The 19,049-nt window shown below is 44.2% G+C and overlaps 3 protein-coding genes across 8 annotated transcripts; 2 read left to right on the top strand and 1 right to left on the bottom strand.

The window, feature by feature from the left end:
- Positions 1–453: 453 nt before the first annotated feature.
- spata2l (spermatogenesis associated 2-like) lies at positions 454–4,913 on the top strand. Of its 4 annotated transcripts, none has more exons than XM_082540687.1 (4): positions 454–779; positions 1,934–2,283; positions 2,366–2,659; positions 2,965–4,913. In XM_082540687.1, exons 2-4 carry the CDS (start codon positions 1,936–1,938, stop codon positions 3,859–3,861), a joined length of 1,539 nt encoding a protein of 512 aa, XP_082396813.1. In that variant the 5' UTR covers positions 454–779; positions 1,934–1,935; the 3' UTR covers positions 3,862–4,913. The 4 variants fall into 4 exon arrangements, with proteins under 4 accessions (XP_082396813.1, XP_082396814.1, XP_082396815.1 ...); XM_082540688.1 differs by lacking the exon at positions 454–779 and adding an exon at positions 798–1,247; XM_082540689.1 differs by lacking the exon at positions 454–779 and adding an exon at positions 798–1,252.
- Positions 4,914–6,025: 1,112 nt separating this feature from the next.
- On the bottom strand, positions 6,026–8,296 carry pdf (peptide deformylase, mitochondrial). Its single transcript, XM_082540696.1, has 3 exons — positions 8,179–8,296; positions 6,789–7,399; positions 6,026–6,688 (listed from the first exon to the last, which is right to left on the bottom strand). Exons 1-3 carry the CDS (start codon positions 8,181–8,183, stop codon positions 6,531–6,533), a joined length of 774 nt encoding a protein of 257 aa, XP_082396822.1. The 5' UTR covers positions 8,184–8,296; the 3' UTR covers positions 6,026–6,530.
- Positions 7,406–17,647, top strand: LOC309710866 (uncharacterized protein). Of its 3 annotated transcripts, XR_014277825.1 has the most exons (10): positions 7,406–7,768; positions 9,460–9,698; positions 9,915–10,138; positions 10,242–10,343; positions 11,562–11,663; positions 12,387–12,500; positions 12,725–12,833; positions 13,101–14,898; positions 15,016–15,061; positions 16,030–17,647. XR_014277825.1 is itself a non-coding variant. In XM_082540686.1 (8 exons), the coding sequence occupies exons 2-8, from the start codon at positions 9,593–9,595 to the stop codon at positions 14,615–14,617; spliced, it is 2,274 nt and encodes a 757-aa protein (XP_082396812.1). In that variant the 5' UTR covers positions 7,406–7,768; positions 9,577–9,592; the 3' UTR covers positions 14,618–14,963. The 3 variants fall into 3 exon arrangements, 2 of the variants coding, with proteins under 2 accessions (XP_082396812.1, XP_082396811.1); XM_082540686.1 differs by lacking the exons at positions 15,016–15,061; positions 16,030–17,647 and having other exon boundaries at positions 9,577–9,698; positions 13,101–14,963; XM_082540685.1 differs by lacking the exons at positions 15,016–15,061; positions 16,030–17,647 and having other exon boundaries at positions 13,101–14,963.
- Positions 17,648–19,049: the final 1,402 nt, after the last annotated feature.

Here is a 19,049-nt window from a genome sequence, read left to right as displayed (position 1 = left end):
TATGTTAATCTGAACTCTGCATCAAATGGGCTCAAAACAAACAAAACCCCGAAAGTGTTACAAGATTTTGACAGAGAATTTACAGCCTTGATTGGGACATTCTGTGACCTCTTGTCACTTTGGGTAATGAACTTGTGGTATATTATCAGGAATTATATTTCGTTAGTGCAATACATTTATACTTTTCTCACAAATCTATTGCTCAGAACTAGATATAAACAGAAACACATTAAATCCGCCCTAAAAACAACCACAGAACAAATACTTTTACAGTTTATTTGTATAATGTATGGATATGTTCCCATCGCACCAGAAAAACTCTGCTAAAGAGTTTAAACTAGCTGCTCACCTGTGATCATGTCAGTAAACGTCCTCACAAAGACAGGAAGACGTGTGTTTGTGTGTCTGCGTGTGCCGTGTCAGTGGTTCATGCAGAGGTGAGGCTGCTGCAGCAGGTGAAATGCTGCCATCTAGTGGCTGAAACTACACGCAAGAAAACTGTTGATTTAATCGATTTATTCGGTAGCACACTTTGCAGCTTCTTCCTGTTTCCACCTTTTCTGTATTTCAGCCCGTTTTTACATCACTTTTCTTTTAATTTAAAGCAATTGTTCCATTGTTTCCACCCACCTAACGGCACATCCAGGAACAACTGCCAAACACACCCTGTATAAACTGGAAATCCCGTGCCACGTGACAATGTTTACGTTACCCAGATAATCGAGCAGATTGCCGTGTGGCCGGACTCGCCAAAACAGCTGATTACGTGCCAGGAACAGGTGAGTCTGTGTGTCAGACACGTTTTATATCGAACAAAGCCAGACTCGCCCACCTGTAGCCCGCTGCGTTACGTTAGCTTCGCATACCTACGAACATACCTTCATGTTCTCTCAGTCCGAGTTTTCCTACAAATTATACCGGTTTTCTATTGCCTCGCGCTTTGGCTTAAAAACACACATTTTAAAACTTAAATCGTTACGTTTACAAGTTTATCGGGAGCGTACGTGTAATTCGGCGTGTTTTCAAAACGACATAGATGTCTTCTTAATATGAAAAATGTACATCTTCCTTGGGGAGGTTCAGCCGCTTCCTCGCACTTCCTGGGTATTTTCCCACACAGACTGAGCCTGACATCACACTGGAAGGTTGATAAAAGTTGATTTCGCTTTCGTCGACGGATTATATATCGGCCGAACTGAAGAACAGCTCGGTACCAAGCTTCCCTGCGCCACTTCACCGCAAACTGGGTAAAGTAAGGAAAACAAGCCGGTTTACAATGTGCGGGCGGGGGGTGCGTTCACTGTCCGACCCGTAAGTTCTCTTGGGTAACTAACGTAGTAGACGCGGCTAAGCTAATGCTAAGTGGGGCTGTTAAAAAAAAAAAAAGGTTCTCGTTTTTCTCGTTGATGAGCTTGAAGTTCCCAGATGTTCCCTGAAAACACGTTAAAGTTTGGTAGATGTAAAAAAAAAACAAAGTGAGTCAACTTATTTTCACTTATGGCAAAGTTTCACTTTCGTTATTAACATGTGCTCAAAGCGAGTCGCAGCTGATACAGAGTGTGCTATTTAATGAGGCTAAAGGTCGAAATGTTTTATATTTCCAGTGGCCACAGTTACGTCAGCATGTGCTGCAGACATAGCAGGAGCCTGGAAAACACGTGTGTGTGTGTGTGTGTGTGTGTGTGTGTGTGTTTAACTTTAGTCACACTGTAACTCTTTATTGAATAGTTACTAACAGAACAGAGAAATATAGTCAATCCCATTGGAGTGAAATGAGGTGGAATTCAATTCATAGGACACTCCCTCAGTGACATCCGTTGCCAGTGGGCACTGTTAGGTTGATGCACAGCAATAAGAAAAAAAAAAGGTGTGACTCAGTTATTAGGATCATCTTGGTTTATTTTTGTCTCTCTCTCTTATAAATGGATGAAAGAGATGAGCTTCTCGAGGAAGAGAGACGTAGATCTCACGGGCGCCTACGATCGCAGTTTGGAGCGCCAAATCGTGGAACAGGGCTCGAGCCTGCCGTGCAGAGATGAGGAGCTGTGGAGAAAGGTGGAGGGACTTATGAAGGAGGGAAATGCTCAGGAGATCCACTGCCTGGGTGTGGATCCACTGAGGGTGATGGAGGAGTCGCTCAAGGCAGTCACAGCAGCAGGATGGAGCAGACAAGTTGGAACCAGAGGAGGCCTGCAAGGCCTGGCCAAAGCCTTTGAGGTGCTGGAGCAAGCAGCCTTGAACCTGTACCTGGGTCCCTGGAGGAAGGAGTACACTGTAATCCAGGTGGGCCAGAAGGAGAAAAAAGTTCATGTGTTCAGTTAAAATAATCAAATGTGATTTTAAAGTTTCACATTTTGTGTCCCAGATGTACTCCGGCACGTTCACGCACTACATCACCCCGGTGCTGTCGACGGCTCAGATCGAGAACCTGTTCAACCTGTTGGGCTACGAGCTCAGCGCGTCATCATCTGAGCAGCTCCATCTCCAGACGCACAGAGTGAACTCCACCTCTTCGGATACCCTCCTTTGTTTGTCTTGCGCCTTCTTCCTGGCCCGCTGCGAGTGCCACTTTCTTACAACAGCGCTGGGGAAGCACTGCGGTGACACCCAGTGGGAGCTGAGCGCAGTGATGGAGAGGCAGCGAGGAAACGGCCTGCAGGTATGTGACGCTGATGCTGAGATCTTTTGTTTTGTTTTCTTTCAGCCTTGGTGCAGCCAATCGCTTCATTGTCTGCCTCAAGCAAGCTGTTTTTAACTTCCACCCTTTAAAATCATAGAAAACGTTCCTCACTAACCCACTAATCTTGCTTTGTCGTACTATGTTTGGTCCAGGAGGGTGTACTGTGAGGCAAAATGTTTAGCAAAGAAAAGTGTCAATTGTATGATTTCTTTCTTCCTGCTAATAAATGCAACAGTAGGATATGAAATGCCTTAATTGACTTTATTACTTATATCTCCCTACAGGTTGCTGTGGAGAACACCAAGAAGATGCTGGAGGTTGGCGAGGCCCTAATGGAGCAGCCCGATGGAGACGTGGATCTGTACACCGATCCGGTTAATGAAGGGGACCCGCAGATGGTTGTCAACAAGGAAGAGAGTCCCTGCTCATTCATCTGGACGACAGCGGACAACGTATCACCCACCACTGTCAAAACACACAGCAACGGAACAACAGCATCATTCCCACCACGAGAGCCGCTCACCGGCAGAAACTCCGCGGACAGCAAGAGGCCAAGCTGGCGTTCCCCTGGTGCTACGAGGCTGGGTGAAACAAACTCTGAGCCTCAAAGTCTGCAGGTAGATCCAATCGAGGCTCTGAAGAGCGAGGATGGCGACCACAACCTCTGCAGGTGCGTCCAGAACTCAGATTCTTGTTCTTACTGCTCTGAATGCAAAGCCCTGCACGATGAGACCTGTGTAGTCCTTAAGATTTGCAGAAAGAATCTCCACAACGTGAAACAAGTGAAGAAAATGCAGAGTGGAGGCCTCAGATCACCCACTCTCACTGGCAGCAGTGCAGCAGTGAGCTCCTTACCTCTGAGTGAAGACCCCGCATCAATAATTGCACTCCCTCCTGCCATCGCCTACCACGAATGCTGCGATCTCAACAATCCAGACCCTCAGATCCTGTGCTACAAGTGCAGAGTCTTCCACTTGAAATCCTGCAACATGGCGAAATCCTGCTGGTCACTCCATCGCAGCACACTGCTGGGAAAGTGCTCCTCCTGTAAAAAGTGGTGCTCCAGAAAGCCTCTGGTCCTGTGCAGATACTGTGGAAACGAATATTGTAGTGGCTGTTGGTTCAGAAATCCGCTTGCATGCAGCTGCGGCCAAACATTTGACCAGTCAACATCTGTGTGATAAAGGTCTGAAAAGCTTTGCACTTACGAGATGCATTTAGCAAAAGTTACAGTGACTTAAATCTGCGTACTGGAACTGAAAACGCTGCCTTGAAGTTCTGCCATTGTGCCATTTATTTGATATTTGCATGTAACAGCCTCTGTGTGGTGTGGTTTTGCGCTCGCAGGTCGCTTTGCGGTAACTCATGACGCAAAAGCAAGTGTTTTATGTTTGTGTCCTGCAGCAGACTGCAGTAAAAGGGTCAATGTGCCATTAAAGTGTATGTGTGGTAAACGTGTGTAACATGGGATGAATTGGCGTGATCACCGTGGTGTGGTGGGTATGATTTAATATAAAATCAGTCACAGCATTTAAAATGTAATTGCTTCATAACTAACACTAAGAACCTTCATTTTTCTGTATTAGAGAAGTTTTCAAATATTACTTTTTGGCAGGTTAAGTGGCTTTCCTCATTTTTTTTTTTTTTTTTTTTTTTTCTTTTGTTGTAATTTGCTGTGAAAGGTAAAAACAGCTGAAACTAACGTTTGTTGTAACTATGAAATTATTTTCTCGAGTAATCATTTGGCCGAGTGCTGAAATCTGCTTGTTTTTGCCTTTAAGGTGACTTCACTGTTGTCTAAAGCACATTTTCTGAAATGTCAGTGGCAGCTGGAAGCTTTGTTTTCCTAGCTTTTCCACTGTCGCCTTAATGCAACATCTCAGGAACACTTTAAGGGAGTCTTTCCACGTTTAGGACAAACATTTGTTTACACCAAATGTTTGTCAAACTGCATTGTACTCTGCTAATGCTGCAATGTAGCCTGACATGCACCCTTCCCAGAAATGTAGCTGCACGGCACGGCAGCGCCGACCTCGGCGGCGGTCATGCGTCTGTGTGATATTCATACACGGTGCAAAAATAAAAGGATAACACTTCTTTCTGTAAAAACCTTTTGTAACCACCCGGTCAGCCTTCTACCAGAAACTTTTCCTGCAGTAATTCACTGAGCGTTATGTTTACTTCTGTTTGAAATGAATTTGTGTTGCTGTCTTTAAAGACGTCTTGTAACTAATCCGAGTCTGTTTTTTTTATAACCATTCCTGCTGTTGTACTGTGACAGATGCTGCGTTAGCACATAGTTACTAATGTTAGAATATCTCATGATGACTGAGGGCAGATTGGACTTTGCATCATCTCGTGGTTCAAAGTGATATTATATCTATTTGTTATTGGGGTTTTTTGGAACCAAAAATGTTCATATTTGGACAAAGATCACAGTAGCCAGAGCTTGGTGCTGCTTCGTCCTTTTTCAGGTGCTCAAGCACTCCCAAATGTCTTCACAGCACACTTAAATAAACTATAGATATAGTTGTAATGTTTTTTAGGATCATTTTTTCTGATATTATATTTTGCTAACTCATCTACAGCAGCCAGGATTGTCCAGTGGTGTTGATGTCATGATGTTACAGTGCTCTCACATTGGTGCCGCTGCTTTAACAGCAGATGACATCATGGATCGACTCGTTTTTGGAACCGGCCCCCAGTGGCCATTAGAGGAACTTCTGGCATTTACCCACATTTACTTTTAAATTTTTAAATGCCTGAGAATGAAGTTGAACACAGTCAGGCTTTCTTTGCCTTAGCTGGCTCAACAAAACCTGAAACCTCAGTTTGAGATATGAAGGAAAAACACAATGGTTAGCCACTTTGCTAAGCTAGCCTTTTTGTTTCGGGTTTGATGCGTGCAGTTTGTGGGGTCATGTGACTCCTCCCTTCACATAATGATCCTTGTGAGTGTCCCCTACTCCAGCGGTCCCCAACCCCCGGGCCTCGGACCGGTACCGGTCCGTGAGTCGTTTGGTACCGGGCCGCGACAGTTGAGGCTCAGGTGTGAAATGTATAGTTTTCAGGGTTTTTATCGGTTTTCAGCGTTATTTTGTCATCGTTAGCTCTGTTTTCCTGGGTCTTTTCACGTGTGTTATGAATCTTTTTTTTTCGGTACTGGTACTAGTTTTATTTCTTGTATTTATCCGCGACACCTTAGAGACCGGTCCGTGAAAAATATTGTCGGGCATAAACCGGTCCGTGGCGCAAAAAAGGTTGGAGACCGCTGCCCTACTCCAAACAGGGATGTTGTCAGAAAATAAAAATATAACAGTAAAATGCTAAACTGTTGAAAGTTGGTGATTTTTGCACATTTTAATTCAAATTCAGTTCATTTTAAACTGAAATTCAGGTTATGTGTTCATCATTACCACGGTGGTTTAGAAGTTTGTGACACAGAAAACTCTTTAAGCTTGACGAAGCTGGCTAAATCATTCATCTTGCTTCGTACCACAGCCCTCAGGTATCCTGTAGACAAAAAACCAGCTTTCATAACTTCTATAATTAACATTTTAATGACACAAATAATTGCTTATGTGTTGAAAAGCAGTTTCCACGCTTTATAAGGTAGCAATATTTTAGCCCACATCAGTGTTTTGGTGTTCCAGCTGTTGGAGCCTTTTAACTGAGTCCTGCCCAATCGTATCCTTTCTTCACTATGATGGAAGGCAACAACATTTAAAGATCCATTCTGCATCCTTTCAGCATTTATTGTCAAAGTACAGATCTGTGGTCCACAGAAACCAGAAGACACGTTCACATGTGCATCGCCAGTTAGCCAGTCTGCCCTGAGCAGGTGTTCACTCTATTCGTTGTGTGCCTGCCAGTTGATATTAATGAAGGTCTTTGTGTCCATGCGGTCGACGTAGAGGACGCCGTCCAGGTGGTCCATCTCGTGCTGGACGATCCGGGCCGACCAGCCACTAGCCTGCCACGTTACAGCTTCGCCATTTTCATTGAGACCTGCAGGGTGAGAAGACAGAAGCCCGAGACAAAGGCACACCTTACAAATGTGGACACTCTTAAATGAGACGTGTCACTGTTGAGCTTTAAGCATGCGTACCAGACACTTCCACAGACAGGTAGCGGGGAACCGTGGCAGAGAAGCCCGAGATGCTCTCACAGGCCTCCTGAAACAGCACCGTCCGACCATCCAGCACCCTCAGCTGTGGGTTCACAAAGATCCTTAGGGGCTGGACGGAGAGACCGCGGACCTCCCTCGTGGCAGGCGCGCTCTCTTCAAACATTTTTTGGGGATATTCCAGAGCCAGGATCCGGAGTGGCACGCCAATTTGAGGCGCACTCAGTCCCACGCACTCAAGCTTCCTCATTACTGCCACCATAGTTTTAATGACACGCTGGATCTCAGGTCCTGTTACAGCTGAAGGGTCCACAGCAGCTGCATGTGAACGCAGCACCGGGTCTCCTACCTGACACACATGGCTGTACGGAGGACTGGGGGGGGATATGATCTTGCGTTTGACGTACTGCAGGTAGGAGCGCACTTTGACGTTGCTGGATAAGGAGCGTCTACAGGGTGAGGTGTGTGGAAGACGGGTGGAAGCTGCTGCCATCAGGCTCAGGGCTCCGGAGCGATGGCCTTTAGATGCATACAGTCTGAGCCCGGTCCAGGAGAGCTGGAGCAGAGACACTGAGGACGTGTTCATGGTGGGACTGAGACAAAGAGACAAAAGGAGGCCATTTAGGTCGGTCAGAGAAAGCAAAGACATCTTTTGACACTTTGTTGACTTCCATCAGTAAGAAGGTTTAAAATACTGCTCATTCTTCTTTTAAGAGGTCACCACAGATCATCACATCTGCCACCGCATCTCTAGGATCCCCATGCCTGTTTTTGCTAGTGCCACCATCTTCAAACCATACAGCAAAACTCAATTTCCCAAGTCGCACCTGTGTTTCCGAACCAAAACAAAGATGGCGGACACCGGCTAACACGAGAGGGCCGCAACTTGGAATTTTTAAAAAATATTTTTAAGTGTTTAGTGGACACCCTTTTTATTTTAATGACTACAACTAACACGTCCGGTAAGTCTTATGGCTTTCTATATTTTCAAGCATCGCCGTTTGATGCAGAGAGCTCGATGGTTAGCTCTGTCATTGAAATATAAGCTTATACCCAAGAGCTACAAACTTCTGCTAGCATTACCAGCCACCCTTGAACTTGTTTATATCGCCGCGTGATTTCTTACATCACGCTCTTTAATATTACCCTCAGCACACATCAATTAGAGAAACACCTGTTTAGCGTTAAGTCAGACACCACCTAGCGGTTTGTCCAGGTGCAACGAAACATGCGCGCCAGTTCAAGAGCGACCGTGAGCTGTTGAAGCTAGGTCGTTAGCATGTTGATGTAACAATGAATAAAAATAAAAAGTCAGATAACTGTCAGTACTGACTGAGCGCAACAAAAACGAAGCCTTGCAGCTTCCCGTTACCTCATAGAACCGTCTGAGCTCCGCTGTGGATTAGACAAGACCGCATAGTTTGGAGGGTGAAGTCAGGGCAGAGACATTCACGGCTCCGGTAAAGTTCTTCCTGGTCAACCACGCTTTCACAATAAAAGTCCATGTGCTTACCTATGTAATAGAGCAGCCCTTTTTTGTCATTGTGCATGTACAACGAAATATGGGCCAATTATGGCCAATAGAAAAGGCACACATGGGAGAACAAAGTGCTCAAAAGTAGTGCAAAGGACTTGATCTAAGTATACAGTGCATGTGTGAGTGAGTTACTCAGACCGTGGCTCGGATCAGATGATTGCATCACGTAAACATGTTTTGTAATAAAAACAAACAAATAGAATCAATAGACACATTTATTGGCTGCATAGATATTAATTATCATAGGAAATTAAATCTTGATGACTGATTTTGAGCAATTTTTATATAGTTAACTAGTTAGTTCAAATTTAATAACGTATAAACTTATTGAAGAAAGATGGGAACACCATAATATTCATCAGTTTATATCTCTATATATCCATATACTGCTTTAACATTTATTTCTCCTTTTTATTTCATATTGTACTGTGTTCAACTTTACAGCAGATTCATCTCAAACTGGTAAATGTCTGTTAGGCCTTTAAAGCCTGAACCATTAAATAGTTGACAAATAATAATGATACTTTTTATTTTAGAATCGAGTTGAATTGAATCTCCTCACAATTTAAAAAACTTGTAGTTGAGTTTTAACCCTTTAAAGCCAAGCATATCGTATTTGATACATGTGTTTTTGTGAGTTTTTGAGACTTCTACATCATCAGCGTGACTTTTTTTACCCTCAAAAAATGATATAAATTGCATGACACATTTTTAATTCCTAAATTGCAAACATACGGCTAATGTAGCAAATGTGATACAAATTAAAACACATATATGCAGATTAAAATGTGATATATTTTTAGATATATTAGTCTAAAGGTTCAACAAACACTCCATTATCAAAAAACGAAAGATTTCTGGCTGTTATTTTATGGTTCAGGTTTTAAAAGGTTACCTGGTATCATGTTTGCTGAATCTTTGTGCAATCTATTAGTTTTTCGAGGAGGGAAAAAATAACACCGATGACGAAGTCTGAAAAACTCAAACATGAAGCAAATTTGACACACTTGGTGTTACAGAGAGAGACGGGGTTTCTTGCTTCCTAAGCTTTTATTTTGAAATGCTAAATAAAGGCATGCAAAGGAAGTTATTTGCAACATTTTTTTTAAAAAAAAGCCGGGGATGTTCAGATGCGTGACATCCTCAACTTGCCGGTACATGTCCAGCTGTGGTGGTTCGGGGGTTTAAGGAGGTGCAGCGGGCTGATGCTCTCCTCCGTCTCCCTCCACACAGCCCGCGGAGCTGAGCCATGGACGGAGGGGAGCTGCGGGCTGGACGCATGCAGAGCTTCTCTAAGCTGCCTGTGTGGATCATAGAGCATGTCTGGACTCACAAGATGATGGATATACAACAAGGTTGGTTCTGGGGATTTTAATAAAAAGTTTTAACACAACAAAAACTTTATTGAACTCCTTTGTCTGAGTGTTTTTTATACTGATGTAGAAGAAACAATAACATGAAACTTGCAAAGCTAATCTCAAACAGCAGAGATAAAGAAAGTCTTAGAAACAAAAGTATTCATGCCTTTGCGTTTGCTTGTGACATGCTGGCTTCATTTTGTGTGCTCACAGTTTTGGACCTGTCCAGCTGGCCAGATGTGGACTCCCAACCTCTGAGTCTGGAAGACTCGTGGAGGCTGCGCGTCGTCTCTGCTCAGGTCTATTCCATCATAAAGAGCAGGGACCTGGAGCACTTTGAGAGGGTGATAGGGTTTCTGGAAACCACGTACCGACTTCTACCCAGACTGATTCCTGCCATCAAACACATGAAGATCATGTTTGGCCTCAAGACCATGGTAGGGAAATAAGTAGTGGTCCAGTAAGCATGTACAGGAATGTCAAATGGGGTTGTTTCTTCGTGAACGTTCACCTCCTGGTGGTTCCTGTGTCTCCTTCCAGGTCATTATGTGGATGCTCAAAGAGGGCCGGGGAATGGTTGACACCGTGTCAAAAATTGGCCAGTTCTTCCCGAGCAAACTCCCCGAGTACCAAGACCAGTGTGTAAGTGACCTGCCCTGCACCGGAACTAACTGGAAGCCACTGTTGAACTGGTGGAGACCAAAACTGAGTTAAAAGTACCTGCCTTATATTATGCATAACTCACCGAACAGCTCCGAACCACTGGGGCACAAAGCCTCCGGGGGTGTCCTGTTGGGTCTGAGTGGGTTACAGGATCGGACTTGTCCTGGCACGTCCAGTTGGAGGCTTTGTTATGTTCATGAGCTTGTGTGTGCTGCTGCTGTCTTGTCCTGCTGAGGGAGGCTGCTACCTTTGAGCAGTGTTGTTGTCCGTTGGAGTGTGTTTTGTCCGCCGCGGTGTTTGGTTGGGTGGTAAAACATGTCGAGACCGAGGTTTCCCAGCAGAACTCAGCACTGGAACACAGTGATGGCTGTTGTTCACCTCACCTGTCAATGATTTTATTATTGTGGCTGATTGAGCTCTCATAAATGTCTCATACATGTTGCATCGATTGTTTCCTTTAAATGAACCCCTTAGACATCAGGAAGAAAGATAGATGGATGGATACTTTTTGATCCCACATAGAAAATGATTGTGTTACAGCAGGATTAAGAATATAAATGATACATTTTTATAATAAATATTCAAGAAAGGTAAAGGAAAAGTTCAGACACCAGACAGGAAGCATCAAGCTCTGGATGTCTTCCATAGTTTGTGGGGGGGTTTTCCTGCCTCCCTCCACTCACCCCCCAACCGGTTGCTCAGATGGCCGCCCCTCCCTCAGTCTGTGAGGCTGGCTCTGCTGGAGTTTTCCTTCCCACTGTCGCCAAGTGCTCATACTGGGTTGTTTGACTGATGGAGCTTTCTCTGTATGTTGTCCTGACAAAATAAAGTGTTGTGAGGCGACTGCTGTTGCGATTTGGCGCTATATAAATAAAACTGAATCGAACTATTTGTTAGTTTTTGCCTCCTCACAGATGGCACACTGGTGGTGTGCTGTCATAGACTGTATATAATAGATGTACTTCATCGCTGTGACCTCACCCGTTCTTTCTCCTTCAGTCCTCTTTCTGAAGCCTCGAGCGAGGCACTTTTATTCTGTGAATAAAGTAAATCGTTCATAACATTTTGTGTTGTTGCATATTGAAAAATGTGATAGCATACCTGGAATTGGCTTTTGGGAACAGTTACAGTTGCCTGCATGAAAAACTTTACTTATATCAACAGGTGATTCTATGTGTTCTGGTGTTTTTTGCACAGAGCCAACGAGAAATGTTCCTCATGAGGAAGAACCACCTGGACTTTAGGACTCTGGCGCAAACACTTGCTATGGACAAAGACAAACTTGAACATTACATTAAGGTAAATCTCCTGTAAGTGATTATGAGACAGATCCAGAATATTCTATATACATTTCAGTCCCAATATATTCATGGCCTACGTGATTCATGCACATTTCTAAATCATACAATTTGGGATTTGTTGGATAAAGGCATTGCAGTTTCCCCAAAGTTATGCTTTGAGACACAGTGCTGTTCACAATAATCAGTCGGGTTTGATCAAACCTCGAATGTTTGGAATTATCATAAAGGCAACCCTGCATGTATTTGTACAACTAGATTTCTTAGTAGAGAAAAACTCATCCCAGCTGGGCCAAAAATGAAGCGGTCCTAACTGTGGCCAGCAGGGTGCGCTGCAGAGCTACGATGTACAAAATCTTTCCGTGAGCTGCAGAGTCGTAGGGCTGCCAACCTGAAAAAGTGATCAAGCGTGGAGGAACAGTAATGTGCTAGAACTTTGGACATTGGCTGCTCGTTCTCAGTCCTCGCACCACTTCCAGAGGAATGTTTTTTTTTTACACTTAGCTTGAATCATTCAAGCAGTTTGACAGACATAAAATCATATTTTTGCACCAACAAAGTGATTCCCAAACACGTCTTTCATGATTGCATGCTCAGTCATCCAGGTAAAGAAATCCCAAAAAGTTGATTCTGCCCATCTGGACGTAGAAACGGAGTGTGGCTCAAGACTTTTGCACTTATTATGCTGAATTTCATGGGATGATGCCTTTTGTCTGTCTTGCAGAATGACATGGACGAGCAGTATGGGGAACGGTATGCCCAGAAAGTCGAGGACAGGCTGCTGCATTATCTCCATGAGCTGGATGCTGTGTTACAAGGAGATACCTACATTGATAAGGTGTGTGTGTGTGTGTGTGTGTGTGTGTGCAGGGTTTAAAGATGCGTTTGTAAAAATGAGAGTTTGAATGTAGATAAACTGTCCCGTTGGCTCTACAGCGACCTCATGTGGTCAAAAACTCCACAAGTTTCCTTTAAGATTGTTGATGAGGGAAATGAAGACGAGCAGAAATGCCAGCAGTGAGAATGTCTCGCTGTGATAACTGAACATTTGTGCTTCACTAGATCCTGAAGAAACAGAGCCCTGTGACTGAAGAGGAGAAGCTACTTTTAGAGGTGATAAGCTCTGACTCCACCACCATAGCTGCGACCCTGAAGAAGCTGCTGCACTGCGGTAAGAAACAGCTCAACACGAAAAGTTCACCTCAAGTTTACATCATAAAAAGATAATAACTTTATATTTTATTTTATTTTAGGGTAGATTTCTTTAGCTTTGAGTCGTGGCTTTTACCATTTCTGCTGTTTCTTTTTATTTATGTAATTTTCTCCTTTTAAACTGTATATTTTTACTGTTAGGACACAAGCAGGATTAGATCTTTGTGTGAAATTATGAATATCCACTGTTATCAGTATCAAGCGTGTCGCTGTTTTCTTTCTTTAGATGCTGCTTCCTGTCGTCAGTCGTCGATATCTCGGTCGCCTCAACTCTTTAAGTCGGCTTTAAGCCAAACTAATCCAGATGTTCATCCAGAGGAGGCTCCTCGCGACGTGTCCGAAGACGGCTTCAGTTTTTCGGACAGGAGCTCAGACGTTAAAGGACATCAGCAACCAGAGGAGGAAGATGAGGTGAACAAGAGAGCGGAGGAAGAGGGCAGTCAGGGAAGCAGCACAAGTGTTCAGGAGGCGGCCCCCACCCCTCAGTTCTGCTCCAAACACCAGCGATGGGTGAAGAGCATCCTGCGGGGATGCTCGGAGGAGCTTCTCCTTCAGCCGAACGTTTCCTCATCTCCCCTGCTCTTCCCGTCGTCGTCTTCTACTTCTTCATCGCAGGACCTCACACCATCTGACCTCATCCCCTGTCTGTCCGATCAGCCACCTTCGCAGACCCCCAGCCCTCCTCGGGCAGCAGTCCAAGCATCCAGAACAGCAAAACCCAAATACAGGCGCAGCTCCGGGTCACTCGGATCCTCAGGCGACACCTCACAAGCACAAATTCTGCCTCAGGCCTCGTCTGCTCGGGGCTCTCCGCTGCCTGCTCTGCTGTCACCGGTGGTCCGACTGGTGAACATCGGCTCCTTCGGGACGAGCTGTAAACACCAGCAAGCATCACCAAAGCAGCTTCTTCTGGCAGCTTCTTCCAGTTCGGAGATGCTAAGTTCTCCACACCATCACACCTCAGGAAACGTAAAAGACAAAAACAGTTCATCTCACTCTGCCTGGTGTCAAACCCCGACTGAACAGAGAAAGCTCAGACGGGTCTGCAGTACCAACAGACACAAGGAGGATTTGGAGGCATTTGCTCAAACCCCCCAGCAGCTTGTTCAGGACCCAAGTACCTCTCAGATGGGTGTTCCAGCCACAGCCAGTGACATCAGTGTCTCTGGACCTCCTCAGACAGGTGCTCAGTCAGAGAGTTTGTTCTCTGCCTGTGCTGCCAATCAAATCACACCATCTTCCAAGTCATCTAAAAAAGTCGTCCCTCGGAGCTCTCTTCGCCATCGTCAGCCACAAAAGAACAGCAGACCTCGATCAGGAACCGCCCGGCGCTCCTCACGCTCCTCCTCTGCCGCAGGCAGGGACAAAACCAGCCGAGGCCTCAGAGCTCAGCTGAGGCTATCGCTGCCCAGTCAGGGTGTGCTGCTGCACTCCAAGCTGCTACAACCCTACGTGAGTCTTACCAGGCTGAGCTCTGAGCAGTGTCACCTATCGACCCGAAGGAAAGCCTCAGCCGGGCCGGAAGAGCCCGTGGAGCAAGGCAGCGACGGCGAGGAAAGGAGGATGCAAGAGGAGGAAGACTCTTCCTTCGATGTGAACGCTCTTTACTCCACTGATTCCTCAAGCAGTGACGGAGAGGAGTCACCTGACCGTGACCCTGATTATAGACCTCACATCAAAAAGAAAAGACTTCTGTTAGAGTATGAAAATGCGAGAGTGCTCAGTCACGGTGACAGCAGTTGAACTAATTTCTCCTACTCGAGTACTCGAGTTTTTAGAGTATTTTTAGATGCCGCGTGAAGATACAGCCATCAGTGCTCTCTAATGATCTGTCTGTTCTTGTGAGCCAACACGGTTCCTCTACGCTAACTGAATGTAGATGTGCAAAACACAGAACATAGAATTGTTTTAAATAGATTTGTCTCCCTATTAAAATGTGAAGAAGGTAGCACTCAAACACGTTCAACTGAAAGGAAAGAAAAGCTTCTTGTAAACGTTTGTATGGTGCAGCTTTATTGTAGCAGGTGTGTATCGAGTGTTCGGGTTTATCATAACAGGTCTCTGATTATATAATTGAGAATAAACAACACAGAGGGGATCGTTGTGTTTTCGTAATGTGTTTTGTTTGGCTCCGTCGGCAGGTCCAACGTTTCAGGACTTTTACCCCACCTGGAAGTCCAGACCGAGGTAAATGTTTCTGATTATATAATTTCCATTTGCACAGCTAACTTTTGGCTTCCTGTTTTCACTTCACACGACATAAAAACAAGGACACGCTTTTTTTTTAACCCCCTATTAAATTTAAAGTTTTTCTCAAAACGTTCTCCAAGTGGGGAACCAGCTTCTTATAGAAAGCACACATCACTTCTATTTGCACCAGTGCAAACCTTTTCACTGAGCCACAGCACAGAGCACTGCTGTGTAACGATGTGCTCTAACTCTGATGGTCAAAGCTGTAAAATCAAGTTACACCTGAGGGTTATCTTCAGTTTACACACAGTATAAAAGCTCAGGAAGCTTTGAGCTGATGCACAGGAAGGGACTGTGAGGCTGCAGACTAAGAGAAGATAACGCAGACTGGAAGCTGGTCCGTTTGTTCAGATGAGGTGAAACTAGAGCTCTTTGGCCACAGAGACGCTGCTTATGTTTGGAGGAAGAACAGAGAAGCGTACAACCCAGTTGTATTCCCAGTTCTCATCTGGTTCCTAACACCTCTTTATTTTTATGTTGTATTTTTGTTTAAGCTATGACACCAGTCTGTCCAGGGCTAACACACACAGACGGACAATCGCACTCACATTCACACACACAATTAACCTAACCCCACTAACGGCATGACTCTGGACTCTCTGGGTACTCCCACAGAGGAACATGTCACCTCCACACAGAAAGGTCCTGCGTGGGGTTCAAAACCAGGATTTTGTTGCTGCGAGGCAACAGTGCAAACCACTGCAGGATGATGACAGAGCGACTAAAACAGATGAATATTTGCTGGTTGGTGGTGTCGTGTGGCTTTAACAGTATTACTGCTGAGCTGTGCTGTAGTGCTTTTGGTTATATCGCCTGGCGTCACTGCCAGCACTGCTTCTAGTTGGTTTTCCTCTCCGTACTCCAAGGACCAATCACTGGTAGTCGTGTATACTTTTCCTCTGCAGGACATCTACAAGTCACGGGTCAGCACCGAGGTCAACCATCGTCCCACCCACTCTGTTTGCAGATGCGTATTTACACAGGTCTATTGGAGGGAACAGTAAATAAGCGCAGCGTCATGGTGGGGGTAAAATGAGGACGTTGTTAACTAGCTTAACTCATCCTGGCCTTGAATGATGGAGCCAGGATAAAAAGATAAGGTAAGGTAAGGTAAGGTAACTTTATTTATACCTAAAGGCAAGGTAAATTTGCTTTACAGAAAAATGACAGCATTTGACATCCCTTTAAAAACACACATACCTAGTAAATATATAAAACTCACTGTGACACATACTTTAATATTTCGAATCAAAAACAGTTCTTATTTAATTCAGTGACAGCAACGGGGACAAAGCTATTTTTATAACGCTTTGTCCTGCAAACAGAGCAAACAGCTAGTGCAGTGTTACCTGGAACTGCTACTTTCTTCTGTGGTTTTTGAGTCGTCTCCTTTTGCACATTTGTGCTCGTATATCTCAAAAACCATTAACGATGAAAGCCTGAAATGATCACGGACTTGCTTTATTTTGCATTTTTGTGAAATATAATTAAACGCCATTCAGAAATTGTCAGTAACTATCTTTTGCAATGTGATTTTTTTATTAGTTTGTGCTTGAATACAGGTCTTTGCAGGACAGGATACAAAGGAAGATGAGATGTACGTCACGTGATGAACTCGGACCCTGTGATGTGGTTTAACCACAGTTTGTGTGCAGCTAAACGCTGCCCCCAGAGGCTTTTTAACCTGTAAAATCAGAACCTGCAAAGCTAACAGGTTGCAGATGTCAGACGTGCTTCTTTCTTCCTTGTGTTTTCTGTATGGAGATGAAGGCCAACACAGAGTTTACTGACATCAGTGATGTGGAGAAGCACAGGAAGGGGATGAGTAGGCTCTACTTCCTAAGGAAGTTAAGATCCTTCAGTGTGTGCACCAAAATGATGAGAGCTGGTACCCTCCACCCTGTGGTGGAGAGGACGTGACAGTGTTGTTCCATGACGGATACTGGACATACTGGACATACTGGACAGACAGCAGAGCTCCTTTTCAAACAGACCGGTTCAGTTTTGCTGCCTCAAACACAGAGACAGAAAACATTCACGCCTCATGCTGCCACCTTCTATAATCCAATATATCTGCCACAGAGATCAGCATGTGACCTGTTACCACCTACAACACAATCTAAATCACATCGAGGTGACAGTAACCGTTATTCGCCATTACAAACAAAGCGGAGTTATTACGATGATGATGATTTCAGCTACTGTCAGTGCGTCCTGTTTTATTTTCATTTTGCTGCGTGTGTCTGATGTAAGTCCCAGAGACGGTCATTTCTGAGCTTTCCCATAAGACCTTAAGTCCTTTCTTTCATTGTTGTTGTTGCTTCTTTAATCATCTTTTAACTTTCTGAGCTTTTGCTGATGTTAAAATAAAGCGACTCATATGAAGCACTCACATCAGTCTATTGGCTGATATCACCAGATGCTGGTGCATCCCTGCTGAAAATGAATTTAGTAATTCTTCTTTATTTAAATAAGGATTATGGTCTCGGCTATTCTTCTTGGCCTTCTGTTGATCGACAGCCACACGAAACTTTGCAAGGTGACACAAGAAGCCAAAATATCTGGTTAGTAACTCTTTCTCTTATTTGCTCAAACAATATTTTTTATGGTTATCTGTGAGTTAAAGGGATTAACAAGAAACAGGGTTTTATAAATGTTTACAAGTATACATTTATCTGGCTCTTGTATTTCTAATAAGACACATTTCCTCACATAGATAGAAATTAAACAGGGAAAACAGTTTTTTTTCTGGCTGTTTGTGCCAATAAACACAGTTTTAGTTTTTTAGCATTTTGAGGCAGGACATTTGAAGAACTTGCCAACTTTGCAAACCTTTTTTTTACTAACACATCGAGTTCGTTCAGATTAGGAGGCAGGATTTTGCAGGATCTCCCCAAAAGCATGAAACAAAAACAAGAGAAACAGAAGTCACACAATAACATTGAAAAGGCATTCTTCAGTCTTCCTGCTGAGACTTTAAAGTATTCTATTATTTGTAAATTGTGTTTACCTCACAGTATAAAACACCTTGAGTAAACTGTTCTTGTCATTTGTTGCTATACAAATAAAACTGATTTGAATTGAACTGAAAATAAAAGGCAGCCACTGTAGCTTTCATTGGTTAGTGAAGTCCTGCTATGAAACCTCCTGCTGAGTGCTTCTGCCACTGTCATGTTAGCTTTCCTTCTCATTCAGATGCCACAGAAAAATCTTATTTACAAATTAACGTCATGGTCCCCTCAATAAAACTCGTTTGCTACAGCTGCTTCTGTCAGACGCCACTCAGATGCCCATAGCTCCATATGGAGGAGATCACCACCACAAAAACAATCCACCCTCTGTGAAAGGACAAAACCATCCACAGCACAGCAGCAGATTAAAGATGGGGCAGAGGCTGTTGCTTTTTTGTAAACAGGAGTCACTCCCTGCTGGTCAGTGGGCAGAACGCTGGCTTCACCTCTCAGACCTGAAAGCTAGAGGAGAGTCTCCTTTTCATTGACATTATTTTGAAATGACTGCATGATGCTTGACTGATGGGCCGTTGCATAAAGAGTAGTTTCCACCTCTTCACTGTCAGCCAGTCAGAGTGCTCACTGTAGCTGTCGAGCATTAAGTGTGTTTGGTTTGAAGTTCTGTTTGTTTGTCGGCTATTGATTGAGAACACAGTGACTGGCTGTCCGCACACGTGAATGCATAACATGTTTTTCTCAGTCAAACATCAGTCTTAGTATTTTATAGCCTCCATGAACCAGTAACTTTTTGTCTTGGTACGTGACGTAAAAGCGTAAATGATGTGCAGGAGCTGCAGAGACTGTAAATCGTTCTAAGGTGGTTCGGTTTGGAGGAGTTCACTGACCACTAGAGCTGGGCGATAGAACGATAACGATATGTATCGCGATATAACTTTTACTCGATAGAGAAATTA

Source organism: Aulonocara stuartgranti, assembly GCF_965226115.1.
Source record: "Aulonocara stuartgranti genome assembly, chromosome: 7".
Lineage (NCBI taxonomy): Eukaryota > Metazoa > Chordata > Actinopteri > Cichliformes > Cichlidae > Aulonocara > Aulonocara stuartgranti.
The sequence above is the reverse complement of the archived record's forward strand: the minus strand, read 5'-3'. Positions and strand labels throughout refer to the sequence as shown.